The sequence below is a fragment of the Silene latifolia genome, chromosome 3 (genome assembly GCF_048544455.1).
Source record: "Silene latifolia isolate original U9 population chromosome 3, ASM4854445v1, whole genome shotgun sequence".
Lineage (NCBI taxonomy): Eukaryota > Viridiplantae > Streptophyta > Magnoliopsida > Caryophyllales > Caryophyllaceae > Silene > Silene latifolia.
The window spans coordinates 78,470,319-78,489,678 of record NC_133528.1 but is presented as its reverse complement, the minus strand read 5'-3'; the positions used below and the strand labels follow the sequence as shown (position 1 = coordinate 78,489,678).

Below are 19,360 nucleotides of genomic sequence, written 5' to 3'. Positions count from 1 at the left end.
TTGCGTTTTGGGACACAATACGATTCAATAAGCACAAGTATCAACCCAATCATACAACCAACTCAGAACTTAACTGCGGTACTTAATGTCTGTCAACTTAAAAGGCAACAGTGCTAGGAACTGATTAATTGAGTTCAGGAACATTAGTGGGGAGCTTGGAAAAGGAGGGTATATGATAGAAAACCTAATAACAAAGGGGTACGTATGAGAAAAACTCATTTTTTTTATGGGGATCGCTTACTTGATATTGGTAGCATAGGTAATCGCTATCTACTAAGTTTACAGTGATGTTATGTATTTTTGGTTCCATGGATTGCTGCATTTTATCAATGGTTGTCCTGAAATTATTTTTGCTTCGTCGATTATTTACAGGTGTATTGGTTTTATTGCTTTTATCTACTTATATGTTGCTCTATTATAGGAAATTTGAACCATATCTGATGTAAGTGATGATATTCTCTCTAGAGTCTGTAGAGTGGTCAAACCCGTCGAAGCTAGCTAATTGTGCTTGCAAACTATATGGCTTGCTGTAAGTTTTTTCTACCTTCTGTTTCCTTTGCTAGAGTTTTTGTCTTCATTCCAGATTTTAGTTTATCATTTCACAGTTTTTATCCAAGCCAGTTTGTAGAGTAACAACTGCTGCCAGTTTAAATGATTCACATCCCCTAGTATATAAAATTCATTTATAAGATGTGTCATTTTAACTTCAAATGATAGTTTCATCTTTACCATCCATTCATAGGGTTCACTTGTTTTGGCACAGGCTATACATAAATGGGTTGTCCGGCATATCTATTTTCCATGCTTGCGGAATGGAATATCAAAGGTTCGGCACTACTTCCCACTTTGATGTCTAAACATTGTGATATGAGTCTTATTACTGGCGCTGGTTTTGTCTCACTCATGCAAAAGCTGTCGATCAAACATGGGGGTGTTTATAGTGTCTTATGTTAATTTTGATAATGCTTAGGTTGTTTTTCTAACTATTGGTTTGTTAAATGTATTATTGCAGATTAAACAATGTAAATTGAGGAAATGAAAGATGTTAGAGAGGTGTGGGCTATTAAATGTTTCGAGAACATGAAACGTTGATTAGTTAACTAAGACGTGTATGTGATTATTTATACACTTGGATATATAATTTTGAACATCGACATTATTGTTTGTCGGATGATATGCAAGATCGTTGGTTGACATTATTTTATATGTATTGTTTGTTAATTTCGCTATTTGACATTGCTTTCGAAATTTTGGTAGCAAATAATTTTTTTTTTTAAAAAAATATCTATCTATGGTGGCGGTTCTTAAGTATGAAACGACACTATTAGTTCACCTTTAGTGGTGGTTCTTTAACAACAACCGACGTTATATTAAACTTTCGCGACGGTTCTGTATCTACAACCGACGTTATATAGAACATGTAGTGGTGCAAAAGTTATTTTTGAAATACCTATGGTGGCGGTTTTCAAATAATAACCGCCACTGATGATGAGTTATAGTGGCGGTTTTTGTCTAACAACCGTCATTTATACAAGTCTATAATGGTGGTTTTTTTTTAACAACCGCCACTGTAGGAGAGATATAGTGGCGGTTGTACAACTGCCTACAACCGCCGCAAAGTATATACGACGCCGCGATATACGACGGACCCTAAACTTTCAAAAATCGCCACAAGAGGTCATTTAGGACTGCCTGCGTATTCATGTGGTGTGAAATCAAACCAGATCGTAGTTCTGAGTGTGTGTGCCTAAGCTAACTGTTAGGACGTTAAAGTGTGAGGGTCACGACGGTAAATGCCGTTTGGTGACTCAAAAATTGATTTGAGAGAATTCCCCTCGATGATGAATTGAAGAGGTGTAATTTGTGAAAATGTTCCTTATCATGTGAGCACACTAATAGGTGGACCCTAAGGGTAGACTAGGTATGTCCCTTTCTGGGTAGCAAAGCATTCAAGGACTCCGTATCTGGGTCAGGCTGAAAATGGTTTCGACATTATGGAATGTGGAGCTTGGTAGTAATAGGTTTGTTTGACAGATAAAAATCTGGAGCTGAGGGTCACGGCGGTAAATTCCGTTTGGTGACTCGAAAGTTGATTGGAGAAAATTCCCTCTTGATCATGAATCGAAGAGGTATTGTTCGTGAAAAACGTTTCTTGTTTGCGTGAGCACACTAAAAAGTGGCTCTAAGAATGAAATGTGCATGTCCCGTTCCGGGGAGCAATGTTTTTGAAGACTCTGTATCTAGGTCAGGGTGAACATGGCTTCGACATTATAGAATATGGAGCCTGGTAATAAGAGGTTTGTTTGACAGATAAAAATCTGGAGCTTGTATTTATGGTGTTTGGGCCGATGGGTTACGACTTATAATGTGGTGCAGAATGGAGTCTCAGGCTTGATGTGGCCTAAGCACAAAATGTTTTGTAAATAAGGTGGGATCAGAATCCCATGTCTGGACCTTAAAGGTTAAGGTGTGATATTACGAGCTTGAGGGGAATCCTCAGAATCATAGATAGGTCTCCCTATGACAGTCTCTAGAAGGACTTAGGGGGGAAGCAATGTTGGTTATGATCTTGTGGGGAGTCCCCAGGATCCTAGATAGGTCTTCTTATAACAGTCTCTATAAAGACTTAAGGGTGAAGCAAAGTTGGTTATGATCTTGATGGGAATCCCCAGGATCCTAGATTGGTCTCCCTGTAACAGTCTCTAGAAGGACCTAGGGGTGAAGCAATGTTGGGTTTGTTGTTAGTTGACGAGTCTTGAGCTCTTGTTTTATCTCTTTGACATTAGGTTTTGGTGTTTTTGTGTTTTGTACTTGTTGGCCCTAGAGTTTGGAGGGAAGAAAAGTTGGTTGTGTTGTAATTGTCCAGTCTTGAGCTCTTATTTCAGCTCTTTGATGTCAGGCTTTGGTGTTTTTATGTTTTGGTGTTTTGGGCTTATTGGTCTTGGCTTTGGACATTGGTCCTGGACTTGGTGTTTTGGATTCACTGGTCCGGGATTTTGTGTGTTGGATGCTTTCTTTGGATTTCGGCCTTTTTTTTAAAAAAGGGTTTCAATCTTTTTTTATTTTGATTTTGGTTCGGGTCTTGGCCTTCGCCTGAGTAGCTTCTGTCTATGGGTTTTGCTTTGGCTTTGGGTGAATGGCTTTTGTTTTGGCATTGGATTAATCGCCTTTTGGTTTGGCATTGGGTTAATCGCCGTTTGGCTTTGGGATGTAAGGCCTTTTGGATGTGACCTTTGCTCTGGAGAAATTGGGAAGGTGGCTTCTCCCTTACGTGTTGTCGTTGTTTTAACATGTCGGTGGTATCTATTGTTCATGCACTGGGTCACGGTCGAATTCACGAACGTTATGGAGCTCCAGTCTAACGGATCTTCCTCCAAGGGCATTGAAAGAGTAGACCACTTTAAGGTTTTGAAGTTTTTTTTCTTTAGGTTAGACTAACATTTTTGTTACACGTTTGTTTGTGTTTTTGGGGTGTTTTTTTTTGTGGGAAAAGGGTTTGACTTAGTGGGTCCAGGTCTCACCTTGGAGGCGTGTGTTTCTTGTTGGTTTTGCCGTTTGCTTTGGTAGTTTGTTTCGTTTTTGGAAATTGGTAGGCTTAGATCTACTCGTTCTCTGCTGTCTTTCGTTCGAGGATAGGGAAGGTGCAAGCGAAGATGTACCCGGTGGTGAGAGGTCGATTCTTTGTGATGGGATGTTTTTGTGGGGAATGGACTTGCCTTCCGTCATTGATCATGCACAAGGAGATGTTCTTGTTTTTTATCTGGGTTCGTCGAAGAATCCTTTTGATAAAAGCTCGTTCTAAATTGGGTCACAATGTAAGGATTCTATTGCCAAACATGGAATAGGTAAAGAAAATGGACACGGAGTTTCGAGTCCTCTGCCTACTTGGTACGGAACATCACTCGAGTGTACTCTCATTGAATTGGAACATGTTATTTATTTTAAATCAATTCTCAAATCAATTCTCGTTGTCAACGGGAACTGGTAAAGGAAGAGAGAGGAATATACGTGAAAGTTGTGCTTTTATTTAGATAAATAAGAGGTTAACACAGACTCGAGGAATACGTGTGACTCATGGGGACAGCCCACAGTTTGTCACTTAGGAAAAAGCTAAAAGGACAGACACTAGGATAGATATGAGAAAGCCTAAGACTCGGACTCAATCGTAGATACGGACTCATAATCATCACTTTCCTCCTCGAAGGTCTCCTACGCAGCATCCAGCAGCTTGAATGTTTGATCTTGAGCATTGACCCACTTGAGCACTTCACTCTCGTTGTTTGGGATGATATGAGGACAATAGTCCATGAGGCTTTCATCTCCTTGCAGAACGAGATGTTCATTAGGGCTCGTTTCATCATTTGGTTGGCCTAGGGATGAAGCTATCAATTCATGGTTGTCGATTATATTTTGAATTGCATGTTGCAGTTTGAAGAATGTTTCAATGCCATGACCTTTTCCTTGATGATATTGAAAATAGGCACTGCCATCCCAGAAACGGGTTTTCCTGCATTTAGAGGGTCCGGAGTGGGCCCGATTGGTTGTAGCTTCCCTTCAGTCATAAACCTTTGAAGAGCTGCGGTATAAGTTTTGTAAAGATTAGTGAATATCCTTTGTGAATGTTCAATATTGCTGTTTGACTTGAGACATCCAGGAGGATTGTCTTGACTGAGAGGTGCGACTATGATTTTGCCATCTTCAATCATATCTTGAATGGCATGCTTGAGTTTGAAACAAGTTTCGGTGTCATGGCCCTTGCCTTGATGATATTGGCAATAGGCATTTCTGTTCCAGAAACGAGTTCTTTTGTCTTCAGGTTTGTCCGAAGTCGGACCAATGGGTTGCATTAATCCTTCTGAAGCAAGTATCCCTAGAGCAGTGCCATATGCTATTCCCAGATCTGTGAATACCCTTTTATTTTTCCCATGGTTCCAACATTGGTGTTTTGTGGGATGTTTTTGTGAGTTTTGTTTTTGTTTTTGTTAATCCTGGGCGAAAACAGGACTTGATCATTGTCAATGGATAGTTATCGGGAAGTTTCTTAGTATTTTGAAAGGGTATTTGGCGAGGCAATTTCATGTTCTTTGTTGGTGGGTTCATGGGTGTGCGAACCATTAGATGACTCCTCATTTTCAACAGTTGTTGGTTGGTGAATCAAGGGTTGGTCTTCTCCTTGATGGCCAGGTTCATTTTCGGTATTACCCAACCTTTTCTCCAGATTAGCTACTCGAGTGTTCAAGTCATTGATAGCCACTTGCAGCTTTGAGAATATGTTGTTGATGGAGACGGAGCTTTGTATGCCATCTTCATCAATTGCATGAATTTTCTCATCGTCAGGAGAGATGAGGTGAGAGCAGTCTAGGAAAGATTCCTAACTGTGTTCAATAGGGTTTTCAGGATGGTTGTTCTTGTTGTTTGTTGAGGGAGGTTATGGTAATTCACCCTTTTCAATCATATCATTGATGACACCTTTTAGGGGGAGACACATTTTGTTGGAGTATGTGTCCTCAACAATAGTGCGATCACATTATTGAAACTAATGATAAGAATACGTAAGGGATGATTCAATATATATAGTCAACTGATCAACATTAATCGGTAATGATTGGCTAACTAGAGTTTGACATTACTGTCGTTTGACGGTTGTGGTCAGTTGATCCCTTAAGGTCACACCTAAAGGACGATTCCCACAATTGTAAAGTTAATCGATTGTATGACGATACAGATTGATTAAATCCTTAAATTGAACAAATTGATATATAAGAGAGAATATTACATCTTATTGTAATATGATTAAATAAGATTCAATTTAGTAGTTATCAAGGCAAGAAGAATGCACAACAGAATTTTGGGTATTCAGGATATGGCTGGTGTCAAAGTGTTTGATCCAGGGGCAATTGAGGGAGTATTCTTGGAATATTATGAAAAGTTGTTGGGTACAAGTTCCGAGGTTAAAGCTGTTCATGGTCCTACAGTTAGGAGAGGGAAAACCCTGAATGCTAGTCAGGCCAAGGATCTTGTTAAGGAGATTACTGACAGTGAAATCAAGGTTGCTTTATTTTCTATTGATGCAAATAAAGCACCTGGCCCTGATGGTTACACTTCAAAGTTTTATAAAGATGCTTTTCCTATTGTTGTAAATGATATTATCAGTGCTGTCAAGGAGTTCTTCACTACTGGTAAACTGCTTAATCAAGTGAATTCCACCATCCTGACTTTGATACCTAAGAAGAGTAGGCTTGTTTCTGTTGCTGACTTCAGGCCTATAGCTTGTTGCAATGTGCTTTATAAGATTATATCTAAAGTACTTTGTAACAGAATTGCTGGGGTCTTGCCTTCTCTTATCAGTGAATCTCAGACTGCTTTTATTATGGGGAGGGAGATAGTTGATAATATTTTGATTTGTCAGGATTTAGTCAGGCTTTATAAGAGAAAGTCTTGTTCTCCCAAATGTTTAATGAAGATTGATCTTAAAAAGGCTTATGACTCTGTTGAATGGCCTTTTATTCAACAGATGTTGGAAGGATTAGGGTTCCCTGCTCGTATGGTTAAGTGGATTATGGTTTGTGTGACTACTCCTTATTTCACACTCTCTTTAAATGGTACTACTTTTGGTTATTTTAAAGGAAGGAGAGGCATTAGGCAGGGGGACCCTCTCTCCCCTTTGCTTTTTACCATTTGTATGGAGTATTTAAGCAGGATCCTTATGGTGGTCACTGATAATATGGACTTTAACTACCATCCTCTTTGTAGAGCACTTAAGTTGTCTCATCCGTGCTTTGCAGATGACCTCTTATTTTTCAGTAGAGGAGATAGGGGATCTATCATTATTCTCCTGAGAGCTTTTGCCACTTTTGCTGCTGCTACTGGCTTGGAGATGAATAAAGAGAAATCTGACATTTATTTCAATGGTATATGCCAGGGGGATGTGGACTATATCATTGGGATTTCAGGTTTTAAGATTGGTACCTTCCCTTTTAGATATTTGGGTATTCCCATATCTCATAAGAGGATGGCTGTGGGGGATTGTTCCAGGCTGGTGGAGAGAGTGGTGGCTAGAATTAGAGGGTGGGGAGCTAGAAAGTTTAGCTATGCTGGTAGAGTAGTACTCATTCAGTCTGTTCTTACTCAATTACATTCTTTTTGGGCCAGGATTTTTGTTATTCCTGTTACAGTCTTTGATAGAATTGTAGGGATATGCAGATATTATCTATGGTCTGGCTCTGACCAGTTTTCCAAGACCCCTTTTGTCTCTTGGGATCAGATTTGCAGGGAGAAAAAGAATGGTGGTTTGGGGATTGTTGATAGCAGGAAATGGAATCAGGCTCTCATTGGGAAATATGTCTGGTGGTTGGCTTCAAAAACTGATCATTTATGGATTAGATGGGTTGACCATATTTATATGAAAGGGAGGCATTGGTCTAATTATAAGGCACATGTTAGTACTAGTTGGACTTGGAGATGCATCTGTAAAGTCAAGGATATCTTGCAACCTGGCTATAATCAGGATATTTGGCATGATAATCATGGTAGCTATACTATGGCTAGTGGTTACAGATGGCTCTCAGATGGTCAGCATAAAGTGTCTTGGTACGTTTTGGTCTGGAACAGACTGAACTTACCCAAGCATTCTTTTATATCCTGGATTGTTATGCAAGGAAGACTTTTGATTAAAGACAGGCTGGTTAGATTTGGCATCTGTCATGATGATCTATGTGAACTGTGTCAGTTGGTGACTGAGAATCATCATCACCTGCTCTATGACTGTGATTTCAGTTCCAGATGTTGGAGGCTACTTGGACAATGGTTAGATGTTCGTTTCCCTCAGTCTGATATACTCAATTGGTGTTGTACTTGGAGGTGTAAATCACTTATGCAAAAGCATATAGTGTTTGCTGCTGTTAATGCTATGACTTACCAGATTTGGTTTACTAGAAATGTTTGTCACCTCGATAGGTTTGTCAAGTCTCCTGAATCCGTGGTATCTGATGTGAAGAGGAATATTCATGACCGATGCAAGGGATGGAAATGGACTTCAAAATATCAACAAAGGTCTTGGGCTCCTTGGAATTAGTTTGAATGTAGTCGTATGAATAGTTTTGTGTGGTGATAAGGCAATTGTTTGCTCCAATTATTAGCCTGATGTAAAACTCTAATGTTTTTTATATAATATACCCTCACATTCCACCAAAAAAAAAAGATTCAATTTAGTAATTATGAAACAATTAAGACAAGAATGAATGGTTAATTATAATTACAAAATGTTGTGAATTATATTAACATGACCTATTTTATACACATGTTGTTATGAATTACTAGATAATTTATAATATGTAATTTAATTAATTTATATAATGATATTTAATTGTTAAATATGCATTAATATAATTAATTACATGATTTCATGCTACATGTGACATGTGGTGTGTGACAATTGACATTTGACAAAATAAAATGGATTTCCATTTTATGAAATGGACCGAAAATGGAAGGGATATTAGGGATTGTGGGGTGTTTATTTTAATTATAAAACTAGACACCATCATAACCTACTTACTAGACATGCATGCCTATGTTTTAGATAAGAGAAAAAGCAAAATAAAAAAGGCATGCATTGGCCTTGGTTCCACCTCCCAACCGGTACCACCCCACCAAAAAGAGAACAAGTTTCTCTTATATTTTCCCATTATTCATTCTTATCAAAATATGATGATTTTTCCATTCTTCCTCCTTCTCCCTAAAAAGGGAACATAAATTAGTTTATGTAAAATTTGTTCTATAATTTCTAATACATCAAAAATATATTACTAGAAGTAGTAATCCTAATATTAGAAATTAATTTAAGGTAACTAATATTATTATCTAGTTAGTAATAATATTAGTATTGTGGGATAGTCTTGGTGCAATTGAAAGGAGGTTCTCATACTATTGAGACAAGGGGATCATCCAATTATTTTGAGCTCAAGAACAAGTAAAGGAAGGTGTCCTTGCTTGTGCCCATTTCCGTCTCATCACCATTGTAAGAAAACCGTTTTCTCCTCATTCTTGTTTTAAGTTATGCATGCACTAGATTCAAAAAGACTAAATCAATGGTTAATTTAGATCTAATTAAAATGAGTTTAATTAAGGGGTTAATGAATCCTTGAAAGTGGTATCATGAGCTTAGGTTGTTGCATGCATAATCGGTTTAGTTTTTCCGACTAAATTAAAACTAGAAATTTGTGATTTATATGATTAAGCCACGAAATTATTTTGCATGTTAAGTATTCTGGTCCTAAAATGTATTTAGGCCATTTTGATGATTTATGGTAATTTTTGGCCCATTTTAATGATTTTTAGTAATTTTATTACATTTTAATGTATAAAATGGTGTTTAAAATGCTAAAAATAGTTAGATTAAGTTTCTGACCTTAAAATGTTTATTTGACCTCACATGCATATTTTACTTATTGTATGTAAAATTTTGTATAAATTTGATTTATTTTGCATTATTTATAATTTTTATGAGATAAAAATGAGATAAATCGAGGTAAAAAGGTTAAAATTAGATTAACTTCGAAACAGGCCATAAAATTTTAATATGTTATCACATGCACATTTTACTCACTGTGTGTAAAAGGTTAGATGAAATTGATTCATTTTGCATGATTTATGAATTTTAGGTGTAAAAATGACATAAATAGTGACTATTTTAGCAAAAATAGCTAAAACGAATTACATGGCATGAGAAAATTATTTTAGGTTGAATTATTATCCCACATATCAGATCTAAAGTTTGAACATTGATTAGATTAATTTTCATATGCTTTAGATGTTTTATTTGATAAAACTGATAAATAGCAACTATATTTTTCTCGAAATAAATTCGAAACTTTTAACCTTGATTTTTTGACATTATGAGTGTCATGGAATTATTCCAGAATGTTCAAAAATTTAAAATTTAAATTTTGAAATTATTGTAATTTAATTTGGATTTATTTCATAAAAGGTTATGATTTTAAGGTCTATTATGAGTATGAATGTTAAATCAAGTTGTATTATTGTCAAAAATTGAGTAATGACTAATTTTTGAGTCCTAAGATGTTAGGGTGATTAACTTGGACTAAAATTAGATTTTAGTATTATTTTGTAATTTTAATAAGTTAAAAATCGCAAATTTCCATAAAACCAGATTATATACGATATAAGATTTAAGTAGGGCGATTTGGCACATTAATTTGGCATGTTATATACATATTATAATGCTGCATATTTCATTGATGAATGTCATATTTTATTTATGTAATTTTATCTTATGATGACCTTAGTTTTTTAATTGGTATTACCCGTAATGAAAGGGAATATCGATTCGGTTGTAATTTTAATGTGATCTCGCATCACCGTCTTGTAATTTAATAGATTTAAATTTTTATTACAAATGTATAATAGGAATAGCTATATATTTTTATTATTATTTTGTAATTCCGGAGTTTCCTAAAGACGGGGCCATTCGGAAAGGAGTTCCGATCAAGACGGTGTTTCCTTGGGAGGCGTGTCACTTGAAGTTCAAGGGACCAATGGAGTTGGTTTCAGAATTTGTAATAGAATATTAGATTTTCTATTTTAGGAAGGCCATACTAGTAAATTTATTTATTTCTTTGCTTTTTATTTATATGTTACATGCATTGCCAAGTCCTTAATATCATTTGAGTCCCTAAGTCTTTATTAGGGCCCTTGGATTAGGAGAATGGAGAGTGGAGATTTGCCTACTTTAATCCCACTATAGGCGTGAAAAAAAAGAGGAAATAGGTTGAGGAGGAGAGAGGATGTGTGTGTCAGTACTATTGCCTATTACCCACTGTGCACACACAAACACATGCATAATCATTCAACAACCTTCCTCAACACAATTCTAAACAAACTCCACCAAAACACAATTTGAAAAAAAACTCATCTTCCTGGCGATAATTTAGAGCAAATCCTACTTTCTTCATTTATCATCTTCCTTTATCAGCTTCCTTTATCATCTTCCTTTATTATCCTCCATTCTCAGAAACAAACAACAAGACCACCTTCCAACGTCAAAAATGACGGATTTGCAAATGATTCCATTTGGCCATGGTAATTTTTGGATTGTTTATTTATTTTCTTCATTCAAAGTTGGGCTATATATCTTTTTTTTATCAAAACATTAGGTTAAATATGAACAGTTGCTTAAATATGAGGAGGAAGTGTATTTTAGGTTATTTTTGAAGCTTGTTTTTTATCATTTGAAATCTGTAAATCCACTCTTTTAACATGAACTCCAGCATTATAGAGTTCAACATCATATATCAGGTTCTTATTTATCTGGTAGAGTTCAACATCATATATCAGGTTCTTATTTGTAACAGTGAACATAGTATCTGCAACGTGACTGTAAGAAGACGAATAAAGTGTAACTGTAACATTCAAAAGTGGTGTTAGTCCAGTGGTAGCTGGGTTAAACCTTGAAGTTTGCAGAAATGCAGGAGTTGAGAGGTCCCAGGTTCGACTACCAGTTGGGGCGATGATCACTTGGCCACTGCAGCCCCCGAAGGGGGTGGCTTACATGGTCCATGTGGTGGTGCGGGAATGCATGGGCCCGGGGGGGACTCAACCCCATCGTCAAAAAAAAAATGGTGTAATACTGACGGATGAAAGAGTAATTTCAGGATTAACAAAACTGTAATTATAATGGTCGTAAATGTAATTTTAACTACAAATGGTGTAATTTTAAGCAACAAAGTATTATTGTAATTATTATGGTAGATTTGAAATTCAAAAGTGTAATATTTGTACCTTTAATTGAAATTGTAAAAATTGTAATTATAACAGATAAAAGTGTAATTTTAACAGCTAAAATTGTTATTATAACAGACAAAAGTTCTAAATTTGTAAACAGTAGTTGTAATAGGAAAACGTATAATTTTAACAGAGAAACGTGTAATTTAGACTAGTAAAAGTGTTATTGTAACAGACAAAATCTGTAAGTTTTTAAACTGTAATTCTAATAATAACAAGTATAATTGTAACAGACAAAAGTGTAATTTTAACAACCAAAGGGTTTATTGTAACAGAAAAGCTGTAAGTTTTTAAACTGTAATTGTAATAGTAGAAAGTATAATTCTAACAGATAAAAGTGTAATTTTAACAGCTAAAATTGTTATTATAAAAGACAAAAGTTCTAAATTTGTAAACAGTAATTCTAATAGGAAAACGTATAATTTTAACAGAGAAACGTGTAATTTTGACTAGTAAAAGTGTTATTGTAACAGACAAAATCTGTAAGTTTTTAAACTTTAATTGTAATAGTAGAAAGTATAATTCTAACAGATAAAAGTGTAATTTTAACAGCTAAAATTGTTATTATAACAGACAAAAGTTAAAAATTTGTAAACAGTAATTCTAATAGGAAAATGTATAATTTTAACAGAGAAACGTGTAATTTTGACCAGTAAAAGTGTAATTCTAATAGTAACAAGTATAATTGTAACAGACAAAAGTGTAATGATAACAACAAAAAGTGTAATTTTAAGGAAGATATAATTTTAACAAATATATGGGTTACTTTAAGCTGTTATGAAAACAATTGATAAGAATGACACTATTGTCAGATAATATTGAGCACAATGGAAAACGAAAGCCGAACGAGGAAGAATTTTGCAAAGACGTTGAAGCTAAGTTCACCCCTATGTTGGTCGAATTTAAAATAGAGGAAGCAGTGACATTTTATAGAATTTATGTTGTTGCTTGTGGTTTTGATGTGCGTAAGTACACGACTAAGAGATGGCGTGGAGGGGAAATCAAATCTAAACTGTTGGTTTGCAACCGGGAGGGGTTCAAACATAAGGGACAATTGGAGTGTAGTGGCCGCCGGACTCGGGTAGGAGACACAAAGTCGGCGCGTTGGGCGCAAAGCGAGGATTAGGCTATTCATGATGAATGGGGAATTAAGAATTGACAGATTCCACAGTGGCCACAACCATGAACTCGTATCAGCCAGAGATAGAGAGTTTCAAAAGTTGGCATGCAACATAACAGACTATCACAAAATGTTAATCCTTTATAATTCAAGGGTGAGTTGATTAAAATTACACTTTTCTTGATTAAAATTACACTTGTTTATGTTATAATTTCACTTTATTTTGTTAGAATTACACTTTTGTCTACTAAAATTACACTTTTTGCTACTACAATTACATTTTTTCTTGTTAAAACAACACTTTTCTTTTTTGAACTTATACTTTTGTATCTGTTTTAATTACGTTTTTGTTGATTAAAATACATACATCTAAAAGATTGTCAATAATCAACAGCTGAAGATAGGAGCAACGAAGACTTACAAAATTTTGAAGGAACATGTTAATGGGTTTGAAAACATCGGAGCTAGTTTGAATGATTTTAAGAACTTTCACAGAGATGTGAAATGCTACATTCATGAACGGGACGGTCAGATGTTCGTGGACCACTTTAAGGAATTGGTCATTAATAGAACAGGTTCTTCTTTGACTATGATGTTGATTCTGACGGTAGCCTTAGTAAAGCTATATGGGCCGACGGAATCGCTAGAAGGAACTACTCGGTTTTGGGGATGCAAAGGTCGTTCGATCCGACGTATTCCACCAATAAGTATGACATGTCCTTCACACCTTTCACCGGGGTTGATAACCATAAACGATCAGTCACTTTCTGTGGAGCGCTTGTTGCTCATGAAGATGCAGACTCGTTTAAATGGGTTTTCACCCGTTTTCTGGCTGCGATGGGTGGAAAGGAGCCTAAGTATGTTATCACCGATCAGGATCCTGGTATTCTTAAAGCGGTGCCATTGGTGTTCAAGACAGCGCGCCACCGATATTGTATGTGGCATATCATGAACAAGGTGCCAAGCAAGTATGGAATAACGAGAGACGATTATTCAGTCTTTCTAAAGAAATTGAATGCCATAATATGGGATGAAGATATTGAAGCGGCAGAGTTCGATACAAAATGGGAAGAAATTGGCAGGGAACACAATGTTAATAACATTGCCTGGTTCCAAGAAATGTACGCTAAAAGGAAGCAGTGGGTTATGGCTCATTGTAGGGACCTAGATATGGGGGGTGTTATGAGGACAACCCAAAGATCAGAGAGCGAAAATAGTTTTTTTAAGAGATTTGAGAGTAAGTCAGGAACATTAGTTGAGTTTTCGATGCGTTTTGACAGCGATGGACCAAAGAAAAGACACACACAAACAGTTGACAATCGTAATGACACACTTTCCCTGTAATATCAACGCATCTAGCTATCGAAGTGCACGGGGCGCAAGTGTACAGTCATAAAGTATTCGAGGAATTTCAAGAAGAGGCCAAGTGCTCAATCGGTAATTGTAAAAGCAGAGGATTTACTGAGTGTGGCTCTTTAGAGGTGACCAATGTAAGAGATGCAAACAGGGACAGAAATTATGAGGTCACATACTGCCCATGTATCATTCTGTAGCATTTGTTTGTTAAAATTATACTTTTATCCGTTAAAATTATACTTTTATCCGTTAAAATTATACTTTTGTTGATTAAAATTACACTTAGGGTTGTTAAAATTATACTTTGGGTTGGTTGTTAAAATTATACTTTGGGTTGTTAAAATTATACTTTTATCCGTTAAAATTACACTTTTGTTGATTAAAATTACACTTTGGGTTGTTAAAATTACAAATTAGGTTGTTAAAATTATACTTTGGGTTGTTAAAATTATACTTTTATCCGTGAAAATCACACTTTTGTTGATTAAAATTACACTTTTGTGTATTACAGTCACACTTTCTTCTGACTGATTTAACTAACATATTACTCTATATTGTTGAACTAGATACATTGAAAGCCACTTGTAGCTGCAGAATGCTTGAGAGGAAAGGCATTCTTTGCCGGCATGTCATATGGATTTACTCATCAAACGGAGTGAAGATCATTCCAGAACAATGTGTTGTTAAAAGATGGTGTAAAGATGCAAGGTTGTCTAAAATGTTCGATTGTAATGGTGAAGCAACTGAGGACGTTGATATAATAGATGGAAAACAGATTGCGATGTCAGTAATGTGGTCAGAGATTCATCAGACAGTTGGTATGCTCATGGGCAAATTGAAGAATGATGTCGACAACTTTTCTAGTCTAATTAGACAGTTTAAGGAGAAACTTTCACCATTAGGATCACCATTGAATAAACAACAACAGTTGGAGAAAATTCTTGGTTGTTCTCCTAGTCAGGAGATAACAATTTTGCCGCCCAAGAAATCCAAGAACAAGGGAAGCGGAAAGAGAATGTTGCCGATGATGGAAAAAGCAGTTGCTTTGGCAAGGAAGCCAAAACGTATGTGTAAAAATTGCAAGCGATTAGCTAACCATGATAAAAGGAACTGCCCTAATCCTTTCGCAGAGCACCCACCGTTGTCGCAATCGTCAGAACCCTCGTCGGAAGAAGAAGAAGAAGAAGAAGAAGAAGAAGAAGAAGAAGAAGAAGAAGAAGAAGAAGAAGAAGAAGAAGAAGAAGAAGAAGAAGAAGAAGAAAAAGAAGAAGAAGAAGAAGAAGAAGAAGAAGAAGGAGAAGAAGAAGAAGAAGAAGACGAAGAAGAAGGCATCTTAGAATAATCAATATTATTCCTAATAAGTAGTACATTTTTTTGGGGATGTCTACACAAAATACGAGGTACAACATGATGTTTCGTATTGTGTTTAGACATCAAACTGTTAGGAAGGCAATTGGTCGCCGTTGGTATTACAATGTATTTTGTTGAAGTATTTTTAATTGGACGAAACAGTTATAATGTGCAACACCAGAACGTTGAATTTTTCACTCTTGACTATTATGACAATTTATGTTCTTACAATTACAGATATCTAGGAAATAAAATTGTAATGGCCTCATATCTGCTTAGGGTAGGATTGTTATGATCAGAATTACACTTAAACTCATTATAATTACAGAGTATGCAATTTCAGTTACACTTCATCTATAGTAAAGCCTTATAACATAGTTAGGTAAAACAAGATAAATATTATTGCACCATCCATTAACAACATAACTATATTTTCATAAATAAAACACCTAAATTGACACTTTTGCCTTTTAAAATTACATTTATATTTTGTGTAATGTAAGGTCTATCTGTCACTGCTATTTTCGGTTAGAATTACACTTCTGCCGGTTAGAATTACACTTTTGTGTATTACAGTCACACTTTCTTCTGACTGATTTAACTAACATATTACTCTATATTGTTGGAACTATATACATTGAAAGCCACTTGTAGCTGCAGAATGCTTGAGAGGAAAGGCATTATTTGCCGGCATGTCATATGGATTAACATAAAACACCTTGTCTTATAAAATGTTGGAAGATTGTTTACACAAAAACTAACTGTCTAGATTAAGGTTGCTAACATCTGAAAATAATACAAAGTATGAAATAAGTGTTTAGATAGACAAGGCAATATTGCCACAAAAACTTAACTACTAGATTAAGGTTGTTATTTTTTCACATTCGCACGGGGCAGTCTACGCTTCGGTTGTAATACCTTCCACAGTTTGTCCTTCGTGCTAACAAAAGCTTTGACCTTCTCGAGCACACCTTCGCGCAAAACGTTCATGTCTGCTAGAACGAGGGTAGCTACAAGCTGGATCACCAAATAGCGCCTTGATTTCTTCTTCTCGAGGTCTTCATGCTGAAAAGGAAGACCCTCGTATAAGAGCATAGCCATCATGGTGAACAGACCTGACTCTGGTTGGTTGAGAGTAGGTGACATCCCGCTGAAAGGTATCTGGCGTAACGCATAATTAGGAATTTCCCGTGCTCTAGTGTTCTTCTTTTCCTTATCCCGTGATTCTAAATAATCACTCACTGCGCTAGCCTGCATATGTTCAAAATTACCTTCAAAAACTGATTGAAAAAAAATAGATAGCATTTGGAAGAAAGGGATGGACGATAACTTACAATTAAACGCGCTGCTTTTCCAAACTGCGACTTTTACAAATCAGAATGCCTTTGCCCGTCCAGCAAGTCGACTGAATTTGATTTGTGATTGATACATACGCATGCGAAATGGTCGTCAATGCAGAACGGGACAAATAACAAGTCTGTTTTCAAGTTGACGGTTCGCTCACTGTCGACGATGAAGGTGTCCCAGAGCTGGTACAGGTTGTCATAGTTGCTGTCTGATTGTGTGCCTGGTTGTTCAAACGTCCCAAGCAATCCCAACAATATATCCTTTTAAAGGCAATAGTGAACATGATTAATGTGGTTACTTTGTCACCTAAAATTACACTATTGTCCCTTAAAATTACACTTCAGACGGTTAGAATGACACTTTTGTTGATTAAAAGAACTAAAGTGAAACATTCACATAATATAACTGTAATTTAGAAAAGTGTCATTTTAACTAACAAAGGTGTAATAGAAGTGGGTATAAATATTATGCAATGGTTAGTTGAAGTACCATGTGACGTATACCAAAGAATGACATCCTCATTTGTTCGCCATATTCCTCCTTCTCCAAGTGGTTCATCAAAATCGACCAGCACTCGATGACATTCAACGACATAAGGTTTTCAGGCACCAAGGACATAATGTCAGCTCTCTAAAGCGTTGCGTGACGGGTGTACCAGACCGGTACTTGCTCACTTTGCACTCCGTAATATTAAAGAAGTCGTTAATTAAAATAGACTAAATGTGAAAAATAATGTGAGTATGAGCCATTATTAATTCAGATTAACCGACCGTTCATCATAATTGTGGTCATCTAACAAGCAATAGTCGGCAACATGCTTCCTCCTCTGTTTAATATCCTTGATTAACGCTTGGTTGCTCCGGAGCATCTTCGACACCACATTTGTGTTGAGACCACCTCTACCACAGTCGAGAGAGCAACCCAACCCGTCCCCCTTTCCACGAGGATGGCTCTTAACAGAGGATAGGGCTTTACCAGACGGAATGCGCATGGTAACAGGTGTCGCCTCCATAACGGGCTCTTGATTCGATTCGCGAGCACGTTTTGTGGACTGCGGCCCTATGTCACCATCTGTTTTCCTCTTAACAGCATTCAACTTTCTTGTCAACGGATGTCCAGCAGTTGCTTTGAAATAACCAACCCGCGTCAAGATGTCACCTCTGATACTGTTAATGTCACAGAGGACGAGTGTTGCAGCAATCTCAGCACGGTACAAACTCATAGCATCCTCTTTCCCGAGGTCACATTGAAAAGGGCTTCCGCGGTAAAACATCATATGTAGCATCGTGAAAACACCACAGTCGTTTCCCGAATACCCTTGACCTTGCCAACCAAACTCAATGTTCATGATCTTAAACCCGCTGACCTTTGCCCCCTTAGACAGCCCTTTAGACACCAAATACTTCCCCATTATATTTGCTTGAAAATGAATACGCGTCAGTGTGTTAACGTAGTACGACCCATATAAATTGGTTGACTTTTGGATATCGGACACTTACCGAAATACGTGCTATCCCTCCGTAAGGGAGCGTTTCTAATGGGTCATCGTATTTGCGGTTGTCGAGGTAGTCAATCTGCTCGGTGAGAAAGTTGATGCACACGCAGCTGTAGTGATCACCGTCACCAGATAACACGGGCAGAAAGATCTGCATCGTGTGTCGCTAAGATCAGTAAAAGGAATCCTTAAAAATCATGATTTAGATTAAATGTTTTGTTACCTACCATGTCCGTGTCAAGCTGGAATGGTGCACCACAGGTTTCAGCCCAGGAAAAATGTCTTCGTCTTTGTTTAATACTTTCCCAAGCTTTTGAGCCTTCCAAATATACCTTGCGGGGTCCTTTAATTTGAAAAGTGTTAAATGCGTGATCAGATAATTAAAAGAGCTATTTTATAAAAATAAAGTGAAACTTTAACCAAAAAAAGTGTAATTGTAACACGCAACAGTGTACTGTTAACACAGAAGGGTAATGTTAAAAGTATAATTTAAACAATAAAAAGTGTAATTCTAACGGCCAAAAGTATCATTTTAACGGACAAATGTGCAATTTTAACATACAAAAGTAACATTTTAACTTTAAAAAGTATAATTCTAACGGAAAAATGTGTAATTTTAACACACAAAAGTAACATTTTAACTTACAGTGTGACTTAGGCCAAAGAAACAACGGGATATGTCCGAAGGTTTCATGATGTGGTTGAGTAGCAAGCACCAACCATCAATAACACTTGTCATGATTTGCTGCCCAGGGTTCAAAGTTGCAATATCTTCCCGGGTAATGAAATAAAACTCGCTAAATTGGACCAATCGTTCACTACAACAAAAAAATTTACTTAGTCAACAAATATATATATAATTAGGAATGTTAAGGGCCTCTTGTAAAAAA

General features: G+C 36.4%; 1 protein-coding gene across 1 annotated transcript; it reads left to right on the top strand.

The window, feature by feature from the left end:
* Positions 1–13,636: 13,636 nt before the first annotated feature.
* Positions 13,637–15,873, top strand: LOC141649240 (protein FAR-RED IMPAIRED RESPONSE 1-like). The gene is made up of 4 exons (XM_074457935.1): positions 13,637–14,159; positions 14,282–14,461; positions 14,845–15,342; positions 15,866–15,873. Exons 1-4 carry the CDS (start codon positions 13,637–13,639, stop codon positions 15,871–15,873), a joined length of 1,209 nt encoding a protein of 402 aa, XP_074314036.1.
* The last annotated feature ends 3,487 nt before the right edge of the window (positions 15,874–19,360 follow it).

Excerpts from the sequence above, each read along its gene's own strand:
- LOC141649240 (XM_074457935.1), top strand. The coding sequence starts at position 13,637 with ATGTCCTTCACACCTTTCACCGGGGTTGATAACCATAAACGATCAGTC. Across the intron at positions 14,160-14,281 it reads TTTTTTTAAGAGATTTGAGA|CTATCGAAGTGCACGGGGCG; the intron begins GTAAGTCAGGAA and ends CAACGCATCTAG. Across the intron at positions 14,462-14,844 it reads TGAGGTCACATACTGCCCAT|ATACATTGAAAGCCACTTGT; the intron begins GTATCATTCTGT and ends TTGTTGAACTAG.